The sequence below is a fragment of the Schistocerca americana genome, chromosome 4 (genome assembly GCF_021461395.2).
Source record: "Schistocerca americana isolate TAMUIC-IGC-003095 chromosome 4, iqSchAmer2.1, whole genome shotgun sequence".
Classification (NCBI taxonomy): Eukaryota; Metazoa; Arthropoda; class Insecta; order Orthoptera; family Acrididae; genus Schistocerca; species Schistocerca americana.
Genome location: NC_060122.1, coordinates 497,446,096 through 497,470,260, shown reverse-complemented (window position 1 = coordinate 497,470,260; position 24,165 = coordinate 497,446,096). Strand labels below are relative to the sequence as shown.

Here is a 24,165-nt window from a genome sequence, read left to right as displayed (position 1 = left end):
GGCAAACATATTTGTGTGAAGTTATTTTTATTTTCTGTTAGGGCCATTACATTTACATACTTTTGTTTTCTACCGGTGTTATTTCATAGTTTGAAATGAATGATGCTGAAAGGATGCTTTTTCAGATGCAGAAGGAAATCTCCCAAAGAGGGCACGACACAGTGTAGAGATTGTATTTGAATGCCCAAAATCACAGGAGGCACAAGATCTACCAGTGTCATCCTCTATGAACCGTTCAGAAGAACTTGATCTTACTGGGGGAACAGAAGAATCAATTCATTTACATTACTCACCATCTCCTGTAAGTCATGAAAAAACAAGTCTTCAGTTGATGTAGTACACGTTAATATAGAAATTTGTACCCATTGGCATGCTAAAATAAAGAAATCCTTGATTTGTTTTCTGTGTATACATATAGGGTGATAAATACAAATTCAAATAAGGGTAATGCAGAAGTAGGTTTAATAATGAATAAAAATATAGGAATGCAGATAAGCTACTACAAACAGCATAGTGAACACATTATTGTAGCGAAGATAGACACAAAGCTCACACCTACCACAGTTGTACTAGCTCCGCAGATGATGAAGAGATTGAAGAAATGTGTGATGAGATAAAAGGAATTATTCGAATAGTTACGGAAGACGAAAATTTAATAGGCGTGCGGGACTGGAATTTGATAGTAGAAAAAGGAAGAGAAAGAAAAGTAGAAGGTGAATATGGACAGGGCGTAAGGAATGGAAGAGGAAGCTGCCTGGTAGAGTTTTGCGCAGAGCGTAACTTATCACTAAAACTTGGTTTAAGACTCATGAAAAAAGGTTGTATGCATGGAAGAGACCTGGAGGCACCTGAAGGATTCAGATTGATTATATAATGGTAAGACAGAGATTTGGGAACAAGTTTTAAATTGTAAGATATTTCAATGGCCGGGTTTGGACTATGACCACAATTTATTTGTTATGAACTGTAGATTAAAATGGAAGAAACTGCAGAAAGATAGGAATTTAAGGAGATGGGACCTGAATGAACTGAGAGAACCAGGGAGGTTGGATAGAGTTTCAGAGGGAGCATTAGGGAACAATTGACAAGAACAGGGGAAAGGAATACACTAAAAGAAGAGCTGGTAGCTTTGAGAGATGAAATAGTGAAGGCAGCAGAGGAAAAAGCGAGAGTGAAAGGAAGTGCAAAATGGCTAAACAGGAATGGCCAGAGGACAAAACTAAGGATTTAGAAGCATATTTCATTAGGGGAAAGCTAGATACTGCCTACAGGAAATTTAAAGAGGCCTTTTTGGAAAAGAGAAGCAGCATTATTAATATCAAGAACTCATATGGGAAACCAGTCCTAAACAAAGAAGGGAAAGCTGGATGTTGGAAGCAGTATTAGAGAGGCTCTAAACAAGGGAGATAAACTTGAATGCAGTATTATAGAAGGGGAAGCGGACGTAGATGAAGACAAGATGGGAGATAAGATACTGCCAGAAGCATTTGACAGAGCTCTGAAAGATCTAAGTCGAAACAAGTCTACAGGAGTAGACGCTATTCCGTCAGAACTGCTGATGACCTTGGGAGAGCCATTCATGACAAAACTCTTCCATCTGGTGTGCAAGATGTATGAGATAGGTGAAACGCCTTCAGAGTTTAAGAAGAATGTAATAATTCCAATTACAAAGAAAGCAGTTGCTGGCAGGTGTGAAAATTACTGAACTATTAGTTTAATAAGTCATGGTTGCAAAATACTAATAAGAATTTGTCACAGAGGAATGGAAAAAATGGTAGAAACTGACCATGGGGTAGATCAGTGTGGATTCCGGAGAAAGGTAGGAACACCCTAGCCAATGCTAACCTTACAAAATATTTTAGAAGATAGATTAAGGAAAGGCAAACCTATGTTTATAGCATATGTAGACTTAGAGAAAGCTTTTGACAGTGTTGACTTGAATACTCTGTTTGAAATCATGAGATAGCGGGGGTAAAATACAGGAGTGAAAGGCTCTTTACAACTTGTACAGAAACCAGATGACAGTAATAAAGGTCGAGGGGCATGAATGGGAAGTAGTGGTTGAGAAGGGAGTGAGATAGGGCTGTAATCTATCCCCAATATTATTCAATTGAAGAAGCTGTAAAGGAAACGAAAGAAAAATTTGGAGTAGGATTTAAAGTTCAAGAAAAGAAATTAAAACTTTGAGATTTGCTGATGACATTGTTCTTCTGTCAGAGACAATGAAGGACTGGGAAGAGCAGTTGAACGGAATTGTCAGGTTCTTGAAAGGATGATATAAGATGAACATCAATGAAAGCAAAACAAGGATAATGGAGTGTAGTCGAATTAAATCAGGCAATGCTAAGGTAATTAGATTAGGAAACAAGACACTTGAAGTAGTAGATGGGTTTTGCTATTTGGGCAGCAAAACAATTGATGATGGGTGAAGTAAAGAGGATATAAAATGTAGACTGGCAGGGGCAAGAAAAGCATTTCTGAAGAAGAGAAATTTGTTACCACTGAGCATAGATTTAAGTGTCAGAAAGTCTTTTCTGGAAGTTTTTGAGTGTAGCCATGTATGGAAGTGAAACATGGATGATAAACAGCTTAGACAAAAAGGGACTGTAATCTTTTGAAGTGCAGCACAACTTGACCAAAAGAAGGGGTCTTTTGATAAGACATATTCTGAGACATCAAGGGATCACCAGTTTAGTATTGGAGGGAAGTGCGGGGTGGGGGGGATTTTTGATGGAGACCAAGGGATGAACACAGTAAGCAGATTCAGTAGGGTGCAGGTTGCAGTAGTTACCTGAAGATGAAGAGCTCACACAGGGTAGAGTAGCATGGAGAGCTGCCTCAAACCATTCTTCAGACTGAAGACCACAGCAACAACAACAACAACAACATATATATGGACATGCAGTTGATATACGTCTTTTACACTTGCAACCCTTCTCCACAATCTAATGTTTTCCCAAGACATCTGGTCTGATACTGACTCCCTAGATAAGCACATCTACATCAACACTTCACAATGCACATTACATTGGGTGGTGAAGGGTACTTCGTGTACTATCATTACTTCCTCTTCCTGATACATTTGCAAACGGTGCACGACAAGTATTAGTGTCGATAATTGCCTATATGACATTAAATTTCTTTGGTTTTATGGTCATGGCCATTTTACAAGATATGTACTTCACTCTGTATGGAGTGTATGTGGTCAGAATTTTTTCACAGTAAATCTTTCAGTGAAGCATGTTGCCTTGTATGTAAATTCTGCCACTACATGATGTAACATTATCTGTATTATTCTGTCCCTGTTTATGGGATGCCATGTTTAATGTTCCTAGTACTTAGCAAATATAAACACGACTACTCTTATTCCTTAATACCTCTCCCTTGATGACACTGATTTATGTGTATCTGTTGACACTTTCCACTGAAGCTGCATTGCACTGTTCCTTGTCATCTACTACACAGTGTCTGTCTTCTGGTTCCTTGACCTGTTGTAACTTTCAAACTGTGTACAAGCATGACTTTTTTTTGCGTAAGTTGGTATTCTACCAAACTTAATGGAGTTCATTTTTCTGTATACACCACACTTTAATTTAGCCTTGGTTCTAATGCTGAAAACAGTTCGAAATTATTAAACAATCACAAACTGCACATAATCGGTGTCATCAAATCACTAAAACAACATATATATTTCTACACACGAAGTTACTCATAAATACACTCCTGGAAATGGAAAAAAGAACACATTGACACCGGTGTGTCAGACCCACCATACTTGCTCCGGACACTGCGAGAGGGCTGTACAAGCAATGATCACACGCACGGCACAGCGGACACACCAGGAACCGCGGTGTTGGCCGTCGAATGGCGCTAGCTGCGCAGCATTTGTGCACCGCCGCCGTCAGTGTCAGCCAGTTTGCCGTGGCATACAGAGCTCCATCGCAGTCTTTAACACTGGTAGCAAGCCGCGACAGCGTGGACGTGAACCGTATGTGCAGTTGACGGACTTTGAGCGAGGGCGTATAGTGGGGATGCGGGAGGCCGGGTGGACGTACCGCCGAATTGCTCAACACGTGGGGCGTGAGGTCTCCACAGTACATCGATGTTGTCGCCAGTGGTCGGCGGAAGGTGCACGTGCCCGTCGACCTGGGACCGGACCGCAGCGACGCACGGATGCACGCCAAGACCGTAGGATCCTACGCAGTGCCGTAGGGGACCACACCGCCACTTCCCAGCAAATTAGGGACACTGTTGCTCCTGGGGTATCGGCGAGGACCATTCGCAACCGTCTCCATGAAGCTGGGCTACGGTCTCGCACACCGTTAGGCCGTCTTCCGCTCACGCCCCAACATCGTGCAGCCCGCCTCCAGTGGTGTCGCGACAGGCGTGAATGGAGGGACGAATGGAGACGTGTCGTCTTCAGCGATGAGAGTCGCTTCTGCCTTGGTGCCAATGATGGTCGTATGCGTGTTTGGCGCCGTGCAGGTGAGCGCCACAATCAGGACTGCATACGACCGAGGCACACAGGGCCAACACCCGGCATCATGGTGTGGGGAGCGATCTCCTACACTGGCCGTACACCACTGGTGATCGTCGAGGGGACACTGAATAGTGCACGGTACATCCAAACCGTCATCGAACCCATCGTTCTACCATTCCTAGACCGGCAAGGAAACTTGCTGTTCCAACAGGACAATGCACGTCCGCATGTATCCCGTGCCATCCAACGTGCTCTAGAAGGTGTAAGTCAACTACCCTGGCCAGCGAGATCTCCGGATCTGTCCCCCATTGAGCATGTTTGGGACTGGATGAAGCGTCGTCTCACGCGGTCTGCACGTCCAGCACGAACGCTGGCCCAACTGAGGCGCCAGGTGGAAATGGCATGGCAAGCCGTTCCACAGGACTACATCCAGCATCTCTACGATCGTCTCCATGGGAGAATAGCAGCCTGCATTGCTGCGAAAGGTGGATATACACTGTACTAGTGCCGACATTGTGCATGCTCTGTTGCCTGTGTCTATGTGCCTGTGGGTCTGTCAGTGTGATCATGTGATGTATGTGACCCCAGGAATGTGTCAATAAAGTTTCCCCTTCCTGGGACAATGAATTCACGGTGTTCTTATTTCAATTTCCAGGAGTGTATATTACAAACTGAACTGTCCAAAATTGAATAATTTAATTAATGCTTTCACTGCTTGTGGAGATCCCGATGTGACTACGTTACATCTGTGTCTGATACCACTGAATGCCACCTCTCCACTGCCTTAAGATTGATACCATTGTAACTTTGAATAGAACTTCATGCATCTCCATAAACTCTTATTGGATGACTGGTTTCAGAATATGATCCCCTATTATTATTACTAAATTGTATTTATTGTGGATTTATGTGTCACCGTGGTGTATTTTTATGATTTCTAGGACATTCCCTGTACCCTCATTTTCTAAATTGTTGGCATTTTTAATATAATTATATTCATATTGTTAAATGTTGGAGGCTGAGGTTATGAATACATTTCAGTCAGCTTCTTTCGATTTACATTACCACATGGTCCCATCTGTCACAATAGCCACTGCTGCCTACATCTACACTACCAGTGGTATCTCGTTGTGTGTGCAGCTTTTAAATGAGTAGCTCACTTGTCGTGCTGAAAGTACTTTGACCCAGCGCAATAATATTCAATAAAAATGTTTGAAAAGGAATATGTTATTTTTGATGGGAAGTATCGTGAAATTGAGGAGGATTTCCAGTAAACCCTCATAAAAAAAAAAAAAAAATAAATAAATAAATAAAAAAAAAAAATTTAGTATATAGAACGTGTATTACTTGGTAATTATCTGAGTAGGTTAAAATCTCTTAAAATGTCCATGATTTTTTCCAAGTTCAGCCTTTTCTGACCAAAAAATAGTTTTGACGTAAGTTGCAAACAGAAATTTTGCAAGGTTGTGTTTATTTTGTCACAAAACAGTGTAAACAGGTGATAGTAAAGTATAAACTATGTAAAGAATACAGAACGTAAACAATTGCAATAAGCGTCATTGAAGACAAAATTGTTCTTCGTTTTTTCTGAGTTAACGGATATGCACACACATTCTGACAACTGGCTAATGTTCTCAGTAAGTACTGTGTCCACCTCTGGCAGAATACAGGCCCAACAATTATGGGGCATGCTGTGAATGATGTCATCAAGCTCATGTTGAGGCAATGATGCCCATTTTTCCTGCAGAGCTGCTTGTAAGTCTTGGAGAGTGGTTGATGGATGCTGACATGATGCAACCTTAAACTTCCTGGCAGATTAAAACTGTGTGCCGGACCGAGACTCGAACTCGGGACCTTTGCCTTTCGCGGGCAAGTGCTCTCCCAACTGAGCTACCCAAGCACGACTCACACCCCGTCCTCACAGCTTTAGTTCTGCCAGTACCTCATCTCCTACCTTCCAAACTTAACAGAAGCTCTCCTGTGAACCTTGCAGAACTACCATTCCTGAAAGAAAGGATATTGTGGAGACATGGTTTAGCCACAACCTGGGGGAAGTTTCCAGAATGAGACTTTCACTCTGCAGTGGAGAGCTTCTGTTAAGTTTGGAAGGTAGGAGACGAGGTACTGGCAGAAGTAAAGCTGTGAGGATGGGGCGTTAGTTGTGCTTGGGTAGCTCAGTTGGTAGAGCACTTGCCTGCGAAAGGCAAAGGTCTCGAGTTCGAGTCTTGGTCCGGCACACAGTTTTAATCTGCCAGGAAGTTTCATATCAGCGCACACTCTGCTGCAGAGTGAAAGTCTCATTCATGATGCAACCTCTCTGCCTAGTGCACCTCAGACATGCTCCATGGGATTCAGATCGGGAGAATGAGCAGGCCACGCCACACATTAAGTGCCCTCCATTTTGAAGAAACATCAACTGCTCTTGCTGTATGAGGTCAGTCATTATTGTCCATCAATAGGAAGTCTGGGCTACACCACCTCGCAACAACCGCACGAGGTCCCAAGATCTTGTCACAATACCTGACAGCAACTAAACTTGCTGATTCACCCATACAATTTCATTGAAGAGTGCTACTTGTGGTCAACATAATCCCTGCCCACAATCCTCCTTGATATTGGTCTCTTTCCATAAGGTTTGTGTCCCAGAATAGTGTTCCACATTCCTCCAGATGTGAATTTGTCGAGAATCAATACTCGTCTGTGAAAAGAACATTGGCCCACTGTTTGACCGCCCATGTGGCCTGTTGACAATTCCACTATAGATGTTCCCTGCTGTGAAGATGTATCAGAAGTACACATACATGCTGTCTCCGACAGTGAAGCCCACTCTGCCAATGCCTTCTGGACATTGTTTGTCGTGATACAACTCGTCCTCTTGTTGCTGTGATGTCAGATGCCAGGTGCTGTGCAGTACTAAGGCGGTACTATTGTGTCCTTATCCAAATAACGGACCTATCTGATATCACATGTGGTCGGACCTGCCCTGGTCTTTGGGATACTGTTTGAGTCTCTACAAATTGTTGCCACGTCCGAGAAACAACATAATGATTTACATTAAGCCAACGGGCCTCATCAGTTTGTGACTGTCCTCCTTTCGTTCTTCCTGCGGCCCTCCACCACAGAGTGTGTGGTAGGCATTTTCTTTGTGCCATACTGAATTGTCGGCAATTGTGGATGTGTGACTACCCGGCAAACACTACCCCATTTGATAGCTGCCCTGATGTTATTGTTGACGTGCTCGTCAGTTGACCGGAATGCCATTTTTCATGCAGAACATGATTGTCCGGACATCTGTTGACAGTTCCTATGATTATACAATGAATTAGACATAAGACGGAGAAATAGTGGTTGGTTGTTTTAATTTTGGACACCAGTGTATCAGTTAAATCACGTTCTGAAGTTGAGTAACATGAGCAGGTTGTGCAGTCTCTAACCCCTACACTGTGGATGTGACTGGGGAAGCTTCCATAATAGAAAAACATCCTTCTCATAGAGTTTAGATATTATCTGTTACATGTGCAATCAATAAACCATGAGCGAGCTAACAGGTTGCACATTATAATACTGAAAGCCTCTTTGCCGTCATTTTTCTTCCCATTATTCTTTACATGCATTGTATGCCTTTGCTTAAATCTCTGGTCATATGCGTTGAAATTGGGGAGTAGTAAATATCCATTAGGTGTTGCTTCTATTGTGGGGAGGTCCATGTACTTGTTTTGTAGGAGACCTCAGAACAGTTATCTCCATATTTGTAGTTCAATGATCATACGAAGAAAAGAGAGGAAAATGTGGCAAGGTTGCCCTCAGTGAATCAATTTTGGGAAATGGAATTCAGTATTTCAGTCTTCTCTTTATCACACACTATTTCAGAACTAACATGGTCACGGAGTGAATGGATACATTGAAAGTGATTCATTTACAGACTTTAATTAAGATGATAAGTTCTTGGATGATTCATCACATAAACACATATAATTTTACATTTTAATTAAAGGAACACTTTTCTCTCAAATTAATGTCTTTCTCACTGATCTGAACTTCATTCAGCTTTTGCTTGTCAACAAGACTTTGGCGTTATTTAAATCTGTGATGTTATCATGGCAGATTTTCATCGTTGCTGCTGAGTGAAGTGGTGCTGTGCTTAGAACTCTGGACTCATTGATTTAAGTTTTTCCATTATATCCTTAAATCAATTATGGCAAATGATGGGACAGTTGTTCTGGTAAGAAAACTGCTGGTTCCCTTCCCTATTTTTGTCGTATCCAAGCTTTTGCTCCAACTCTGATAACATTGTCATCACCAAGATGTTAAAATCTAGTTTGCCATCCTTCCCGTCTCCCTTTCTCCCTTCTTACATCCGTCCTTCAAACTCAGCTGTTGAACTATGTCGAGTCTTTCCCATCCAATACAACCTTGCTTAGCAACCATATGCCTGAAGCATATTGCACAATATTAATGAGATTTTTCATTGGTACTCCACATTTGGAGCCCAAAATCAGTGTTTGGAATAGAAAACCAGTAATCTTTTATCTAATTTTATTGCAAATCCTAAACAAATATGTCTTTTTATCTTTTTTTACGTAATCTGTAACGTGTACAATCATTTGTTCTACAACATCCTTACAGGTATTGTTTTCCTCTTCTGTATTAAATTGAGATGAAGCCCTTACCAGCAACTTTCTCCCTAAACTAACACATTTGTTGCTATCAGCATCACATCCTCCACACCACCGTGGAAATATTTTGTTTCTCTCACAAAGTATATCATTGTCTTAATGCTACTGCCCCTGAGATCACCTCTTAATCGCCGCCGCCACTCCCCCCCCCCCCCCCCCCCCCCCCCCCACTTACTTTCAATAAAACCTGTCATGCCAATGCCTATGACAGTTCAGTCCATCTCACCTCTATAGAGAGGGTTCCTCTTGAAATAGCAAAAGATGTTTGTCAGTTGACACAGAATTAGTGTTAGGTCACTATGTCAACATGGAGGGCGCTTAAGTGCCACCCAAGATGATTGGGTGCTGATGGAGGTTCTATACCGGTAAATTTTAATGGTCTGCTACTGAGTGAGGTGGCACGGTGGTTGGCACACTGGACACACATTCAGGAGGACAGCAGTTAAAATCTGTGTCCAGCCACTGTAAATTAGGTTTTCCCCAGTTTCTGTAAATTGATCCGAACAAATGGCCAGATGGTTCCTTTGAAAAGGGCATGGCTGACTTTCTTAACTATCCTTCTGAAATCTGAGCTTCTGCTCTGCCTCTAATGACCTTGCTGTTAACAGGATGTTATACTCGAGTCTTCCTCCCTTCCTTTAATGGCCTACTGCAGAGAACATTCTTGGTGGGTTTTCCATCATGTAAGAGACTTAATGTTCTGTGTGTCATCATCAGTTTGTAGTATGTGGAAACTTGTTTCAGAGTATCGTCTAGCTTGATGCCATCCTTATGACCGTAATGATATCTGTTCTGTTGTTAAGTATTTCTTTCCCATTTCCTCTCCTCAAAACTTATGGATACCCCAGCTGTCTGCATCTGCCATCTGCCGTGGGGGTGTACATCTCTCTCCAGTACTTGTCTTCCTCCTCCCCCCCACCCCCCCACCCCCCACCACCAGGTAATTTATTCTCACTTTATTTTTTTGTGTCACAGTATTTTTTAATTTCTGGTGACATTGTTGCTTTCCTTTGGTTGTGTTATTTACTCTAGTACCAGCTTTCTCACCTTTTTCTTATTCTCTTTACAGTTTTGTCTCTCTGTACCCAGTTGATATTGAACCTAATTTGCCATGCACCCTATTCCTCTTCAGCTGTGTCTCCCTTGACCAAATGTCCTCAGTAGTGAGCACTTTGCTTTCCAACAGTTTCTTCTCTTTTGCTGAATGTTTGGCTCTGATAAATAATGCTGTGATGTCTGCTTTCTCGTAGTAAATTGTTTTTTTTTTTTCTTCAACACTTTGATATTCCAGAATGAACTTTTTGCTCTGCAGCGAAGTGTGTACTGACATGAAACTTCGTGGTGGATGGAAACTCTGTGCCAGACCTGGACTCAAAACCGGAACTTTGTCTTTCATGGGTTACCAACTGAGCTACTTGAGATGGCTCGTGACCCTTTCCTAACAACTTTACTTTCATCATGTTCTGGGTTTGAGTGCCAGTCTGGCACACAGTTTTAATTTGCCAGGGAGTTTCACTTTGAAACTGTTTGTCACTGCCTTACTACATCATTCCATACTTTGAAGCAACTCCTCTTTTTTCTTTATCTTCATGTATTTACTACACTTTCTAAGCAATTCATATGGCGTGTTAAATATAATGACGATAGTGACTTTTCATTAATCCTTTTACTTTCTTGTTTGTAGGAATATGATATTCCAGAAACTCAGTTCGAGCCAGATCTAAATCCACGAGCACCGTCTTTAACAACTGTTGTTATAGGATCCGATGATGAGGATGCAGAAACTACTGACAAACCAGTTGCCACTGCACCCGTTACAGAAGTAAGTTAAAGAAAGAATCAATATTTTCAAAGAAATATTTATGCTTGTATTTTGTTGATACTAACTTACGCAGTGTTCTGTTTTAAGATTGACGTGTAAGTCCTCTACATAAGAACTGTAAAATTTTGATGGATAACTTGTCCTCTTCAAAAGCTTATGGACAAGCAGTTGTTAGTCTAGCCTGCATAAAAATATGTCTCTTCTCGTCCCTAGAATTTATCCCATCCAGTATGGCGTCTGCTTTTTCAGTATTTGGCAAATGTATGGAAGTCCAGATGGTAGGAAATATTTTAAATCCATGATTTATATTGAGTCATTGATACTTAATGGATGATACATTTTTAACAAGCATTTTATTCTTGACTCACACTTAGTAATTTTTCCATTTTGATTAATGTGTTGAATATAAAGACTGTTTCGTAGTCAACTCAGTTTCAAATTATGCAGGTCACTGAATAGTGATGACCTGGGTCTAGAGGCTCATAGGACAGAAGGATGTGTTGGATGGAGAGTTTCCACCTATACAGTTTAAGCTCACTGGGTTTCAGGGGAAGGATTCAGATCACCTCGACTGTGAAACAACAATAGAAGTGAATCACATTGTTGTAAGTAGTACTCAGCTGTCTCACTATGGGATTTCCCCTTGACCTTAGTTACAGGGCTACTTATGGACAATCATTAAAATGTGTCTTTTGTTTTCATCAGCATGATCCTATCTAGTGCAGGGCCACCTTTTCAGGATTTGACAAATTTTGTTTTGTTATTTAACTTTATGGTCAGAAGCCCTTCCTGATACCACAGTTGTCAAGGTAACCTAAGGGAAGGAAGCAGTGTGTGCCACCAGTCTGTGAATTTTGTAAACTTTATTCGTTGTGTGGTTGTATTTTAACTTGGATAAAATAATTTTGGGTATTGGGCTGCATCATTGTAAACTACTAAAACAACTAAATTGTCAGGGTTTCACCTGCATTGAACAGTTTGAAGAGGTTATCATGGAGGGTGTGGCTGTATGGAACACTGTTGCCTGTGCTACCACTATGGTGGCTGATTGGAAGGCAACTCTTAGTTGTCAGTGCCATTCTGGTTAATGATTGGTTGGCAATCTCTCATTGGTGATTGGAAGGCAGTAGCAAATCAACAACTTGTGTCCAGGATGTAGTGTTTTCCTGCAGTGAGGCAGTAGGTTGCATGACTGTCTCCCATTGCCACTGTTTATACCGTTAAACCTCGGTCAAGAGCTGCTGCTGGCTGATGAACACATGTGGCCCCTGGGCTGGAATGCTGGCAGCCAGGCTGTAGGTAACTTGCAGCTATCCTACCTGTTCATGTTGTTTGGGAGATTCATTACTTCAGTGGCTCTCTTGTGGTGGCTGACGTATCCGTGGCAGCCTTTGAACAAACTGTGCAGATTCTGCGCCATTGCACCCACAATGCTGGGTGAGGTATGTGGAAGACATATTGCCGTATGTGCAAGCAGGACTACACAGATTTCATGAGTACCTCAACAGCTTACATAAGAACATAAAGTTCATGCTAGAATTGGAAAAAAAATGAGCGATTCCGTTTGTGGATGTGGGGGGTCTACAGAACATTTAGGGGCAAACTAGGGCATAAAGTCTATGGGAAACTGACCTTCACGAACAGATTTGCACCACCATCCAGCACAAAACAATGCTGTGCTACATATGCTGACAGCCCAAGCTCGCTAGATTAGTGATGCCAACAGCATACAGTATTAACTGAACAAACTCAAAACAATATTCTGTATGAATGTATACATCAGCAGAGACATATAATGGACTATGAGATATAGCAAATGCAAAACAGACAAATGTACAGAAGATACCACTCCTGTTGCTTGCATAACTTATGTGAGAGGCGTTAGCGACTGTGTAGGCAAGGCACTGCATCACACAGTAATCAAAGCTGTATTTCAGAGTGGCTGTAAGATCTGAGACTTGTTGAGGTCTACTAAGGGTCCTGTGAATGCTCTCTACACTGTAGATGTGTACGAACTTCGGTGTGAATGCAGCAAGTCTTTGTTGGTGAAACCTGGAGACCCATTAGCACTGACATTTCGGAGCATGAACATTACATATGACTGGGCCAGAACAACAAGTCAGTTGTAGCAGAAAACCACCAGGAACTTAGCTGTCCTATAAATTTTCAAGGACCTCACAAGCTTGGTTGGCAGCTGTGAGTGAAGCAACAGAAAATAAGAGAGGTTCTTGAAATAATTAAACGCTCTAACAACGTGAACAAAGAGGATGGGTACAAGTTACCTACGTCCTGGCTGTCAGCGATTCGGGCCCAGCGGACCAGTGTTCATCATCCAGCAGCACCACTTGACCCAAGGTTTAACAGTATGAACAGCGGCCGTGGGGGAATTGCCATGTAGACTTAGCAGGAAAACACTACCCCCTGGATGCAAGCTGATGATTTGCTACTGCCTTCCAGCCTTCCACTCACTGACAAGAGATTGCCTACTAGTCACTTAATAAATTGGCACAGGAAACAGCCTACCAATATGCTACCTTCTACCAACCACCCACTAGAAGTACTTTCCAATCAGCCATCAGGGTAGAACAGGCAATAGTGTACCATAAGGCTGCTCCCTCCATAACAGCCTCTTCAAATTGTCCAGTGATATCTCAGATATATGACATTGGCAGTCACCAGATAATGGAATGACAGTATGTAAAGGGATGGGCACTCCAGGTAGGAATATCAACAATGTAGGAAAAGATGACTGCTTCTTACTGTAGAGATAACACACTAAGTTGCAGACAGGCACAATAACATACACTTACACACAAGCTTTTGGCCACAGCCTTGTCAGAAAAAGAGAAATATACACCATTCATTCACCCAAGCAAGAACACCTCACACACACACACACACACACACACACACACACACACACACACACAACCACCAACTCTGGCTTTCTGGCCCAAGCTGCCAGAGTTGGCGGTCATGCGTTTATGAGGTGTGCTTGCTTGTGTGAATGAATGGTGCATGTTTCTCTTTTTCTGCTGAGGCTGTATCCAAAAGCTTGTGTGTTATCTTTACAGTAAGTAGCAATCTATCTTTTCCTGCTTTGTTAGTGTATGAAGTAAGACATTTACCAGTACACAGTAGTGAACCACCCTGAGGAGAACTGCAGCAAGTTGGTTGAAATGTCAGCAATTTAGGTGTTTTAGTAGTTTACGACGACGACGCTGCCCAATACCCGAAATTATTTTATCCAAAATGACACCAGCTGTGGAAGCCTAAGAACTTATGTCATATTTTGACTGGTTGTTATCTTAGTCTCTGAGGCGGAATTTGGAGTCCAGCCTGCATGTGCTGTTACAAGTGTGGGAAACTGCATGAAAACCTGCCAACCCCTGGTTGCTAATGTGCTGTGTAGATGTGATATGAGTCTGGTTCAGCTCCCTGTCTCACAAGCTAGCTTGCTGCGTGTTAGTCTATATGAGCAGGTGCCTGTATAAATTGGTATATTGGATGAATATGAAGTAAAGGACCAAACTTATGGAGATGACAAGAAAAAAAACAAAAATGTTCATATCAACATATCTGGAAATGGAGAATTAATGCAATAAAACAATAGTGCTTACACATTGCTTTAGACGTTACATAGTATTAATTTCTTACATTTCACAAAAGATGTTCAGAGTAGCCAACATGGGATGCTGTGCAGGCATTCACACGTCACATTGGGGATTGCTTCACTCTTTCAAATGTTCCAGCCTGTAGCCAAATAGTGTCATAGGTCGTATTTGAGGGTCTGCACATCTACAACTGGTTCAGCAGACATCCTCACCAGTTAAAATCAAAGGGGTTTCAATCTGGTGATCAAGATGATTGCGATGATGTGAGGTGTTGATAAATGATGTGGAAGTGGATTGGTGCTTCATTACACATGAATTACATTACTTGTCATATTCATAAAAGCACATCCTCCAGCAAAAGTGGCAGTGTATTCAGCAGGGATTCTACTTATATGTGTTCATTAAGGCTTTGTGAATTAACAGTTGGCTATGTAGGTGGTCACCAATAATCCTTTCCCAAGCATTTCTACTACATGTACATCTACATTTATATTCTGCAAGTCACTATTTCACTTACTAATTGAATCTCTGATAAAATACCCTGTTCTTCTTTTGATCTTCTCAGTATCCTCCATCAATCCTATCTCGTACTGATGAGCAATATTTAAGTATCAATCTAACAAGGGTTTTGTTAGCTACTTCGGCTGTGGTGCGACTAAACTTCTTGAGATTTCTTCCAATGAATCTCAGTCTACCATTTGCCGTACATGTGATTAGTTTTATGTGGCTGCTCCACTTTAAAGCACTCCGTTAAGATTACTCCTACATATTTGATCGAGATGGCAGCTTTTAGTGATCATTCTGCAGTTATGTACATCACATAACAGTGGGTCTTTGCATGTATTTATGAACAATCATTTATCCCTTAAAACCCACTTCCTTTCGTCTTTCCCTCTCTTTCCCTCTTTCCTGATGAGGCAACAGTTTGTTGCGAAAGCTTGAATTTTGTGTGTATGTTTGTGTTTGTTTGTGTGTCTATCGACCTGCCAGCGCCTTCGTTCGGTAAGTCACCTGATCTTTGTTTTTATATGTAATTTTTCCCACGTGGAAGTTTCCCTCTATTATATTGAACAATCATTTACATTTTTATAATATTTAGGGCCAACTAACAATCCCTGCACCAAGGGTTGATCGTCTGCAGATCTTTCTGCATTTCATTACAGCTTTCTGAAGTTACAGCTTTTCTGTGTATGGTTATAGTTAAACTTTTGCTACTTGAGCCTGTGTAGAGGGAAAACTGTTTACCATATGGATACCCAACTTAATAGGAGTGATGTTCAGACTGTATGCTGCAGGCTTTGCATTGTTAGCAGTGTTAGTGTCATCACTTGCTATTAGGCACCAGTACTTGTATGTTAATGTAGGGTTGACACACAAGTAGTGCATTATAGTGCAAAGGTTGGTCTGGACAAAGTGAGCAGGGCTTTACTGGTAAAGCTGTTTTATCAAAACAACAGTATTAGTGGTGCTGCTGACTGCAAGTTTTGATGCATTAAAGAAATGAGGAGAGGTTGTCTTTCCACATCAGGGTTGAAGAACGTGATTCAGAAGTTTGAATTAACTAGTGATTTGGAATTGCTCCTGGGAGAGGCCAATGGCCAGATGTGTCCCAAATTGTTGAAGAAATTACTGTTGCCATGGCAGAGAGTGCTGGAAGCAATGTGCGATCTTCAAGCAGCGCATGAACTGCATCATGACAGCTGAACATTTCACAGTCCACTGTTGTTTTGGGCAGCAGTAGAGCAATCTCCTGCACTGTACCATGTTGTCATGGATGCAGATGATCATCACATTGAGCAATATTTATAACCTGGAACATGAACATGATACACAATTAATAAATGTTAGCCTCTCATGTGGACATTAAAATGTGTTTCTTTCAATGATTTATCCATTATTTCTTTTCCACATGTTCTTAAAAATGTTTCCATGAAATTTCAGTGTCACACAATCGATTGTTTTTCCATACAATTGATTGTTTTTCCTGGGACTCCTCTCAAGTAGAAAAATTTAAATTATAACCACTCTATGTTATGAAAATTATTAATTTAATGACACTCCTTTGATATAAATCCAATGTTACTTATACAACTGAAGGTTTCTTTCCGTTAAGAATGATGTTCTGTGTCCTGTTTGTCAGGAATTCTTCAGTTCAGTGACAAAGCTAGTCTGAATTACATATGCATGTATTTTGTTCATCGAGTGACAGTGTGGAACTGTTCTGATCGCCATCTGGAAATCAAAGAACACGATATCAACATGGGTGCTAGTACTACTTCCTTTTGTATATCTTCGACAGAAAGAACAAGCTGCGTTTCACACAGTCATTGTTTGCAGAACCCATGCTGATTCTCTCATAGAAGATTTTTGATCTCCAGAGACCTCATAATACGTGAGTGTAAAACATGCTTCAGATTTCTACAATAGAATGGCATCAACAATATAAGCGTATAATTTTGTGTTCGACGACCCTTCTTGAAAACAAAAAATTGTATTCACACATTTCCAGTGACTAGGAATGCTTTGCTCATCCAGTGACTGTTGGTAGGCTGCTGCTGGAAGAGTGGCCAGTACTTTTGTGTGCTCTACATAGAACCATACAGGCATTCCAGCTTGCCTTTCCTCTGTTGAGCAGTTTCAGTTGATTTTCTGGCCTGCAGACAATTATTTTGTTATCTGTAATTGTAACATGCATGTGACATTTTAGAGGAGGAACCACAGTACGATCTGCCTCAATTAAAAAAGTTACAAAATATGAATTTATTATTTTGGCTTCTCTGTGTCATCCACCATTTTTATGCCATTAAGGTCACAGTTTGGCTGGACACGTGGCTTTTATTAATTTACTGATTTAGCATAAGACTAAAGCTTTATAGGAATTTCTGTCATATCAGTAGATTGAATTTCATTGATTGTTTTATGCATGACTATCCTTGCACTAATCAGCTATGTTTGCATCTGTGGTGAAGCTGTCTTTGCTGTTGGAACAACTTTGTTATGTGGCTGTTGAACCACAGCAGGTCTTTAACATCCATCACAACTTTGCTTATTACATACCTTGTAACATATCGGCCTGTTCCGTATGCCGCTTAAGTCTCGTCTATTTTTTTCTTTTGCCTTACTTCTTGATGTTTAGGATTTTGAATTATTATAAAATGTTTGTACACGACTCATATGATAACTTTCACTTTTTTCATATTTATTGTTCGTAAGTGCTTTAGATGACTAGTTTGCTTGTTATATATTATACTTGTTTCTTGACACAGATCGGCAAGCCATGCGGGCTAGAAATGGCCCAAACAAAATTCACAGGTGGCAATAATCAACATGGTAACTATAATTCGGGTGATTTATAAAAAGGTATTAGTGTATTGAAGGTGAGCCATGAGTGACTGCCACTGAAAATTACATGATGATTATCAAACTTCATTTGAATGGTGAAATAGTAACTGTATTGATTGAAAGCTTGTCCACAACTGACAGTGTCCTTGCGCATGATGACTATTTATAGATGCATGTATTACAGAAACTACAAAATATGGAACTATTGTTCGTTTATTAGCAGCAAAATACAGAAAAAGTAAAAAATACATTATACAGAAACATAGTTTAGTTTAACTGTGGTATGGACATCCTTAAACTGGTATAAATAATGGTTCAGTTTTATGTGGCACAAGTTTTTATGGGCATGGTGATATCCAAATCCCACAAAGAATTTTCTAGAAAGTTAAAAGTTATAATTTGAATAATTAACAGACTAACATTTTATTTTAGAGGACGTATAGGCCTATACTTTTGGAAATAGAAAAAAATAGGCTACAAAATTGTAACAGTGGATTTTAGAAAGAATTACATCTTAAGATTGGAAGATTCTAGGACATGATAATTCTGAATAGACATAACTTTTAAAATATTAGGTTTTGCTTGAAAGAGAAAAAGATGCTTTCAAATAAGGTATTTAAATCTTTAAATAACTAATTTTTAGCAGGGTTGAATTTTGATGTTAGGATATTTCTTTGCATTTCAGCATGAACATTTTTCATTTTTGTCATCAGCAGTTGGTAAACTACACTGTGAATAAGAAAATTCAGCAAGATACAGTGGAAATGAGGTACTCATTGTTTTATATGATGATGGTATATATGTTATGAATGAAAAGATGTCATAAAAAGTAAAAAAAAGTAATATTGGCTTCAGGAGTGGTGTAAAAGCAAGTAGGTAATCCCATCTGTTACAACCTATCTTAGGCGTATTGGTACTAAATCTTTGCTGATGCAATGATTGTCATGCCCTGGGGATTTTTTGTAGCCCACAGGTAATGATTCTGTAGATTTATATTGCCATCTCTACCAAATTATCATTTCATTGATGATGATACTGCTGACTGAACTCCCATATTGATGATGGCCTTAGCAACATCCAGTAACAAAACCTTTCTCATGCGGAAGAATGTGCTACCAATAATTGCTGCACATGTGTGATAAGAGTAGTATCGGTTTAGTAATGCAGGGTACACAGTACATTTCTTTGGCTTGCTTCATTCAGTGGGCCATGTGCTTGGAACTGGGATTGATCTCAAAAACGTGTAGAATGTGTTGTTCAAGAAGTGGTGTGTGGACATCACAAGGGCACTCAGGTTGTTTATCTCTGTGAAAGGACCCATACAGACATAAATGGAAAAAAATGCATCTAAATTGTTGTTGTGTTTTGGTTGGTACTGTGTATCTTGGTAAGTGGCTCAGTAATTTTGTGTGACCTCTCAACTGTTTCTGCATGCTTGACTGTAGACCAAAACTATCTTGGCTTGTTCTTGGAATGAATAACTAACCATTGTGCTTCATCTTACCTGAAATTGCACAAACTGCAACACTGAGAACAGTGTTGTTCATCAGTGCCATCTGTGTTGGCAAATATGTGTTAGTTAAATAATAAAGTAATACCGTGTAATGTATAATGGAATGCACGCTACTAAATGCGTTATTGTAGGATTACTGTCTCTTTTTGGATATATGTAATGTGAACTTTTTGTTCCCTTTTCTGTCAGAAGTCATCTGGAGAAGTTCGTTCCTTTACTTAATATTCACCCTGTAGGCCAATTATGACTGAGCTGATGTATAACATGTTTGCTTTCACAGCCTCTGATGTGATATGATCTACCTGTGACAAAACTGACATAGTATGTGCTGCTTTGTGGATGTATGAGTCATATAGTTATTTTTTCACCCAAGTACTTCCTATGTTGAAGGTGTTGTAAGCAGGAAGGACATGAGAACAGACCAGTATGTTTTGGAAGTCGTGCACAATGTATAATACTACTTTGGCAGGTACGGGAAGGATTTTGTGGAGGATATTTTTCATTTCAGGGCATAATGGAAGTCCTGACAGAGGATGTGATTTAGCTGTTCCATTCCACAGTAGTAGTCTGTGATGAGGAGTTGCTCCTTTGATTACCAAATGTGATTGGTGTATGCTAAGGTATGACATAGGAGATCTGCTTGTGGATCAGCTATTTGTGATATTGCTCATGAAGGTATTGGTAACCTTGTCAGTATTGGGTAGGAGGTAGCTCATCCTCATCATAGCAGATGTGACAACACCTGTGACAAGAATACATGTCAGGGAACTTTTGGAGTGAGATGTGCTACAGCTATCAACATATATGATGTTATTGAAGGCTGTGACAAGCATACATGTCAGGGAATTCTTGGAGTGAGATGGCCTACAGCTATCAAAATATATGATGTTATTGTAGGCTGGTGAACTTACTATAATCAGAGGTTTTTATGGGGTTCTCAGAGAGGTGGAAGCTGAAATGTGCACTGACCTGAAGGGAATCAAGGTAGAAGTGTTGAAGTTGTGAAGGATCTTGGCAGGTACGGGAAGGATTTTGTGGAGAATATTTTTCATTTCAGGGCATAATTGAAGTTCTGACAGAGGATGTGATTTAGCTGTCCCATTCCACGGTAGTAGTCTGTGATGAGGAGTTGCTCCTTTGATTACCAAATGTGATTGGTGTATGCTAAGGTATGACGTAGGAGATCTGCTTGTGGATCAGCTATTTGTTTTTAAGTGTTTTAATTGTGAAACAGCATTTCACCTCTTTTTGACTTTTGGTAAGAGTGCAGAACTGCTGTTGGAAATTGTGTTGTAGTGTGTTATTTGTGCCCTGAAATATTATTTTCTTATTTTTGTCAGGGAGTGACTTACTCTATTTCTTATCGTATAAGATGCACTCACTATTCGTATAATTCCATGTTCAAAGAGTTCTTCGTTTATTACCTTAAGTATTAAAAAAAATTCTATTGGCATTTGTGTCTCACATAATGTTCAGCTTCTCCTCCTATCATGCTTCATGTGCCCTTGTCTACTTTATTTGCTCCAGTGTGTAATACTCAAGGTAATTTGTTAAAATCTGTCAACGATTAACAAATATATTGCAGTCCATTGTTTTATGAGTTTTTTAAGCTTTTTTCTCTGCTTTTCACACTGATATTTCAATGGGAATTAAGTTGTGAAGCTAAGGAAAAGAAGAAAATGAAAATGGAAAAACTTAAAGTCAATGTGATTTTCAAGTAACTGACTTAGTTAATTGCCCACTATAGATGAAATAGATGTCTGTATTTACATTATGTTATTATAGCTTCAAAGTGTTAGTAGTCAGTTTGAGACTGTTAGGTTAACAAAACAGAGAAATAAAATCCGTAACAAGCAGCATCATTCATCAAGACTTTATTTAGTTAGTATGTGAACATAATAGAAGTGTTCAGCAAACTCCACTGAGAGAAGTGACAGGAAAGACATGTGTTACATAAAGATTAATCATAAAATATGGACAGTATATTTTCCATGACAAGTCAGTAGATTTATTAATTTCCCCCACGTACCTACTGTGTTATTAATGTGGTAGTGAAATCAAAGAATAAAGTTTTACATTCAGGCATACCCACACCATTTGGTGTATAACTATAAGACCAAAGTATAGGCAACACACCAGAGAATGCTGGAGTACATTATCTTGATATACTTGTTGTGGTATATCACATTGATCACAGAGCTAGAGTACCTGCAGATGAAACTGTAGACACTTCAAAATTAATGGCTAATAAACAAACAGTATAGATGAATAGAAACAAAATACTGTGAGAATAGTCTTTGTTGTCCACAATAAAAAGGCACATGTTGGTCAATGTTGCATCATATGGTAATGTATTACTTAAACAATTGTTCCTACTGATGAGAAGTCTCCTTTTAAATCAAAGTACACTTAGGAACCCAATCCCGTTCAAGAATTACATTATCTATAGAAAGTTTATTCTTACAGACAGAGATGAAATTTTCTTTAGGTATTAACATTGGTGGCATTTGGAGATGTGACAGTGATTTGTTAATATTCTTTCATCTACCACAGTGTGCAACATCATGTTTGGCTGTGAACACTGGAAATGAAGACACTCTGGATGCATCAGTTCACAAATCCCAAGGACCTGATAATAATGACAACTCTCGTACTGAAACATGCGCAGTTGTTGACCCTAAAGCACCTTCAGACGTAGAGGTAGGTGAGCAAAAGTGCTTGAATCCAACTTCAATTAGGGCTCACATATATAACTGACTAACAGATACCACAGCACATGAGTTTAACTACACTCCTGGAAATTGAAATAAGAACACCGTGAATTCATTGTCCCAGGAAGGGGAAACTTTATTGACACATTCCTGGGGTCAGATACATCACATGATCACACTGACAGAACCACAGGCACATAGACACAGGCAACAGAGCATGCACAATGTCGGCACTAGTACAGTGTATATCCACCTTTCGCAGCAATGCAGGCTGCTACTCTCCCATGGAGACGATCGTAGAGATGCTGGATGTAGTCCTGTGGAACGGCTTGCCATGCCATTTCCACCTGGCGCCTCAGTTGGACCAGCGTTCGTGCTGGATGTGCAGACCGCGTGAGACGACGCTTCATCCAGTCCCAAACATGCTCAATGGGGGACAGATCCGGAGATCTTGCTGGCCAGGGTAGTTGACTTACACCTTCTAGAGCACGTTGGGTGGCACGGGATACATGCGGACGTGCATTGTCCTGTTGGAACAGCAAGTTCCCTTGCCGGTCTAGGAATGGTAGAACGATGGGTTCGATGACGGTTTGGATGTACCGTGCACTATTCAGTGTCCCCTCGACGATCACCAGTGGTGTACGGCCAGTGTAGGAGATCGCTCCCCACACCATGATGCCGGGTGTTGGCCCTGTGTGCCTCGGTCGTATGCAGTCCTGATTGTGGCGCTCACCTGCACGGCGCCAAACACGCATACGACCATCATTGGCACCAAGGCAGAAGCGACTCTCATCGCTGAAGACGACACGTCTCCATTCGTCCCTCCATTCACACCTGTCGCGACACCACTGGAGGCGGGCTGCACGATGTTGGGGCGTGAGCGGAAGACGGCCTAACGGTGTGCGGGACCGTAGCCCAGCTTCATGGAGACGGTTGCGAATGGTCCTCGCCGATACCCCAGGAGCAACAGTGTACCTAATTTGCTGGGAAGTGGCGGTGCGGTCCCCTACGGCACTGCGTAGGATCCTACGGTCTTGGCGTGCATCCGTGCGTCGCTGCGGTCCGGTCCCAGGTCGACAGGCACGTGCACCTTCCGCCGACCACTGGCGACAACATTGATGTACTGTGGAGACCTCACGCCCCACGTGTTGAGCAATTCAGCGGTACGTCCACCCGGCCTCCCGCATCCCCACTATACGCCCTCGCTCAAAGTCCGTCAACTGCACATACGGTTCACGTCCACGCTGTCGCGGCTTGCTACCAGTGTTAAAGACTGCGATGGAGCTCTGTATGCCACGGCAAACTGGCTGACACTGACGGCGGCGGTGCACAAATGCTGCGCAGCTAGCGCCATTCGACGGCCAACACCGCGGTTCCTGGTGTGTCCGCTGTGCCGTGCGTGTGATCATTGCTTGTACAGCCCTCTCGCAGTGTCCGGAGCAAGTATGGTGGGTCTGACACACCGGTGTCAATGTGTTCTTTTTTCCATTTCCAGGAGTGTATTTCATTGGCACACAAACTAATTGGTTTAGGGAAACACAAACATACAGAACAAAACAAAATTTTGTGAAATGTTAGGTAAGAAAGAAGATCAGGCTGTGTTAGGAGCAGTTGGATAAAAATCGGTTTTAAGAAGTGTTATCTTCAAAATCTGAAAGGGATCTCTTTAATTGCAAACACTGGGGGACAGGACAGTCAGTTCCCACCACCACCACCATTACCATAATCATAATTATCATCACCATTACTATCATTACCATTATGACTGCCTCCAGTCTTCCACCACCACCACCACCACCACCACCACCCCCACCACCACCAGATGTGTGCTGCCTCAGATCACAGGGTCCCAGGTTCGATTCCCGACCGGGTTGGGGATTTTCTCTGCCTAGGACAGGGTGTTTGTGTGTCTTCATCATTTCATCATCAATCATGAAAGTGTTGAGAAGGTACAATATATGTGTGTAAACACTAGTTCCCAGGGAGAGCATTTTGATTTTGCTTCAC

General features: G+C 41.2%; 1 protein-coding gene across 2 annotated transcripts in view; it reads left to right on the top strand.

The window, feature by feature from the left end:
* LOC124612972 (TP53-binding protein 1-like) overlaps positions 1–24,165 on the top strand; it is a 282,018-nt gene that overhangs the window by 76,320 nt on the left and 181,533 nt on the right. For both annotated transcript variants that reach the window (XM_047141501.1, XM_047141500.1), the window contains exons 5-7: positions 126–301; positions 10,841–10,978; positions 22,001–22,147. In XM_047141501.1, coding sequence (XP_046997457.1) covers positions 126–301; positions 10,841–10,978; positions 22,001–22,147 — 461 coding nt within the window. The remainder of the gene's footprint in view (positions 1–125; positions 302–10,840; positions 10,979–22,000; positions 22,148–24,165) is intronic.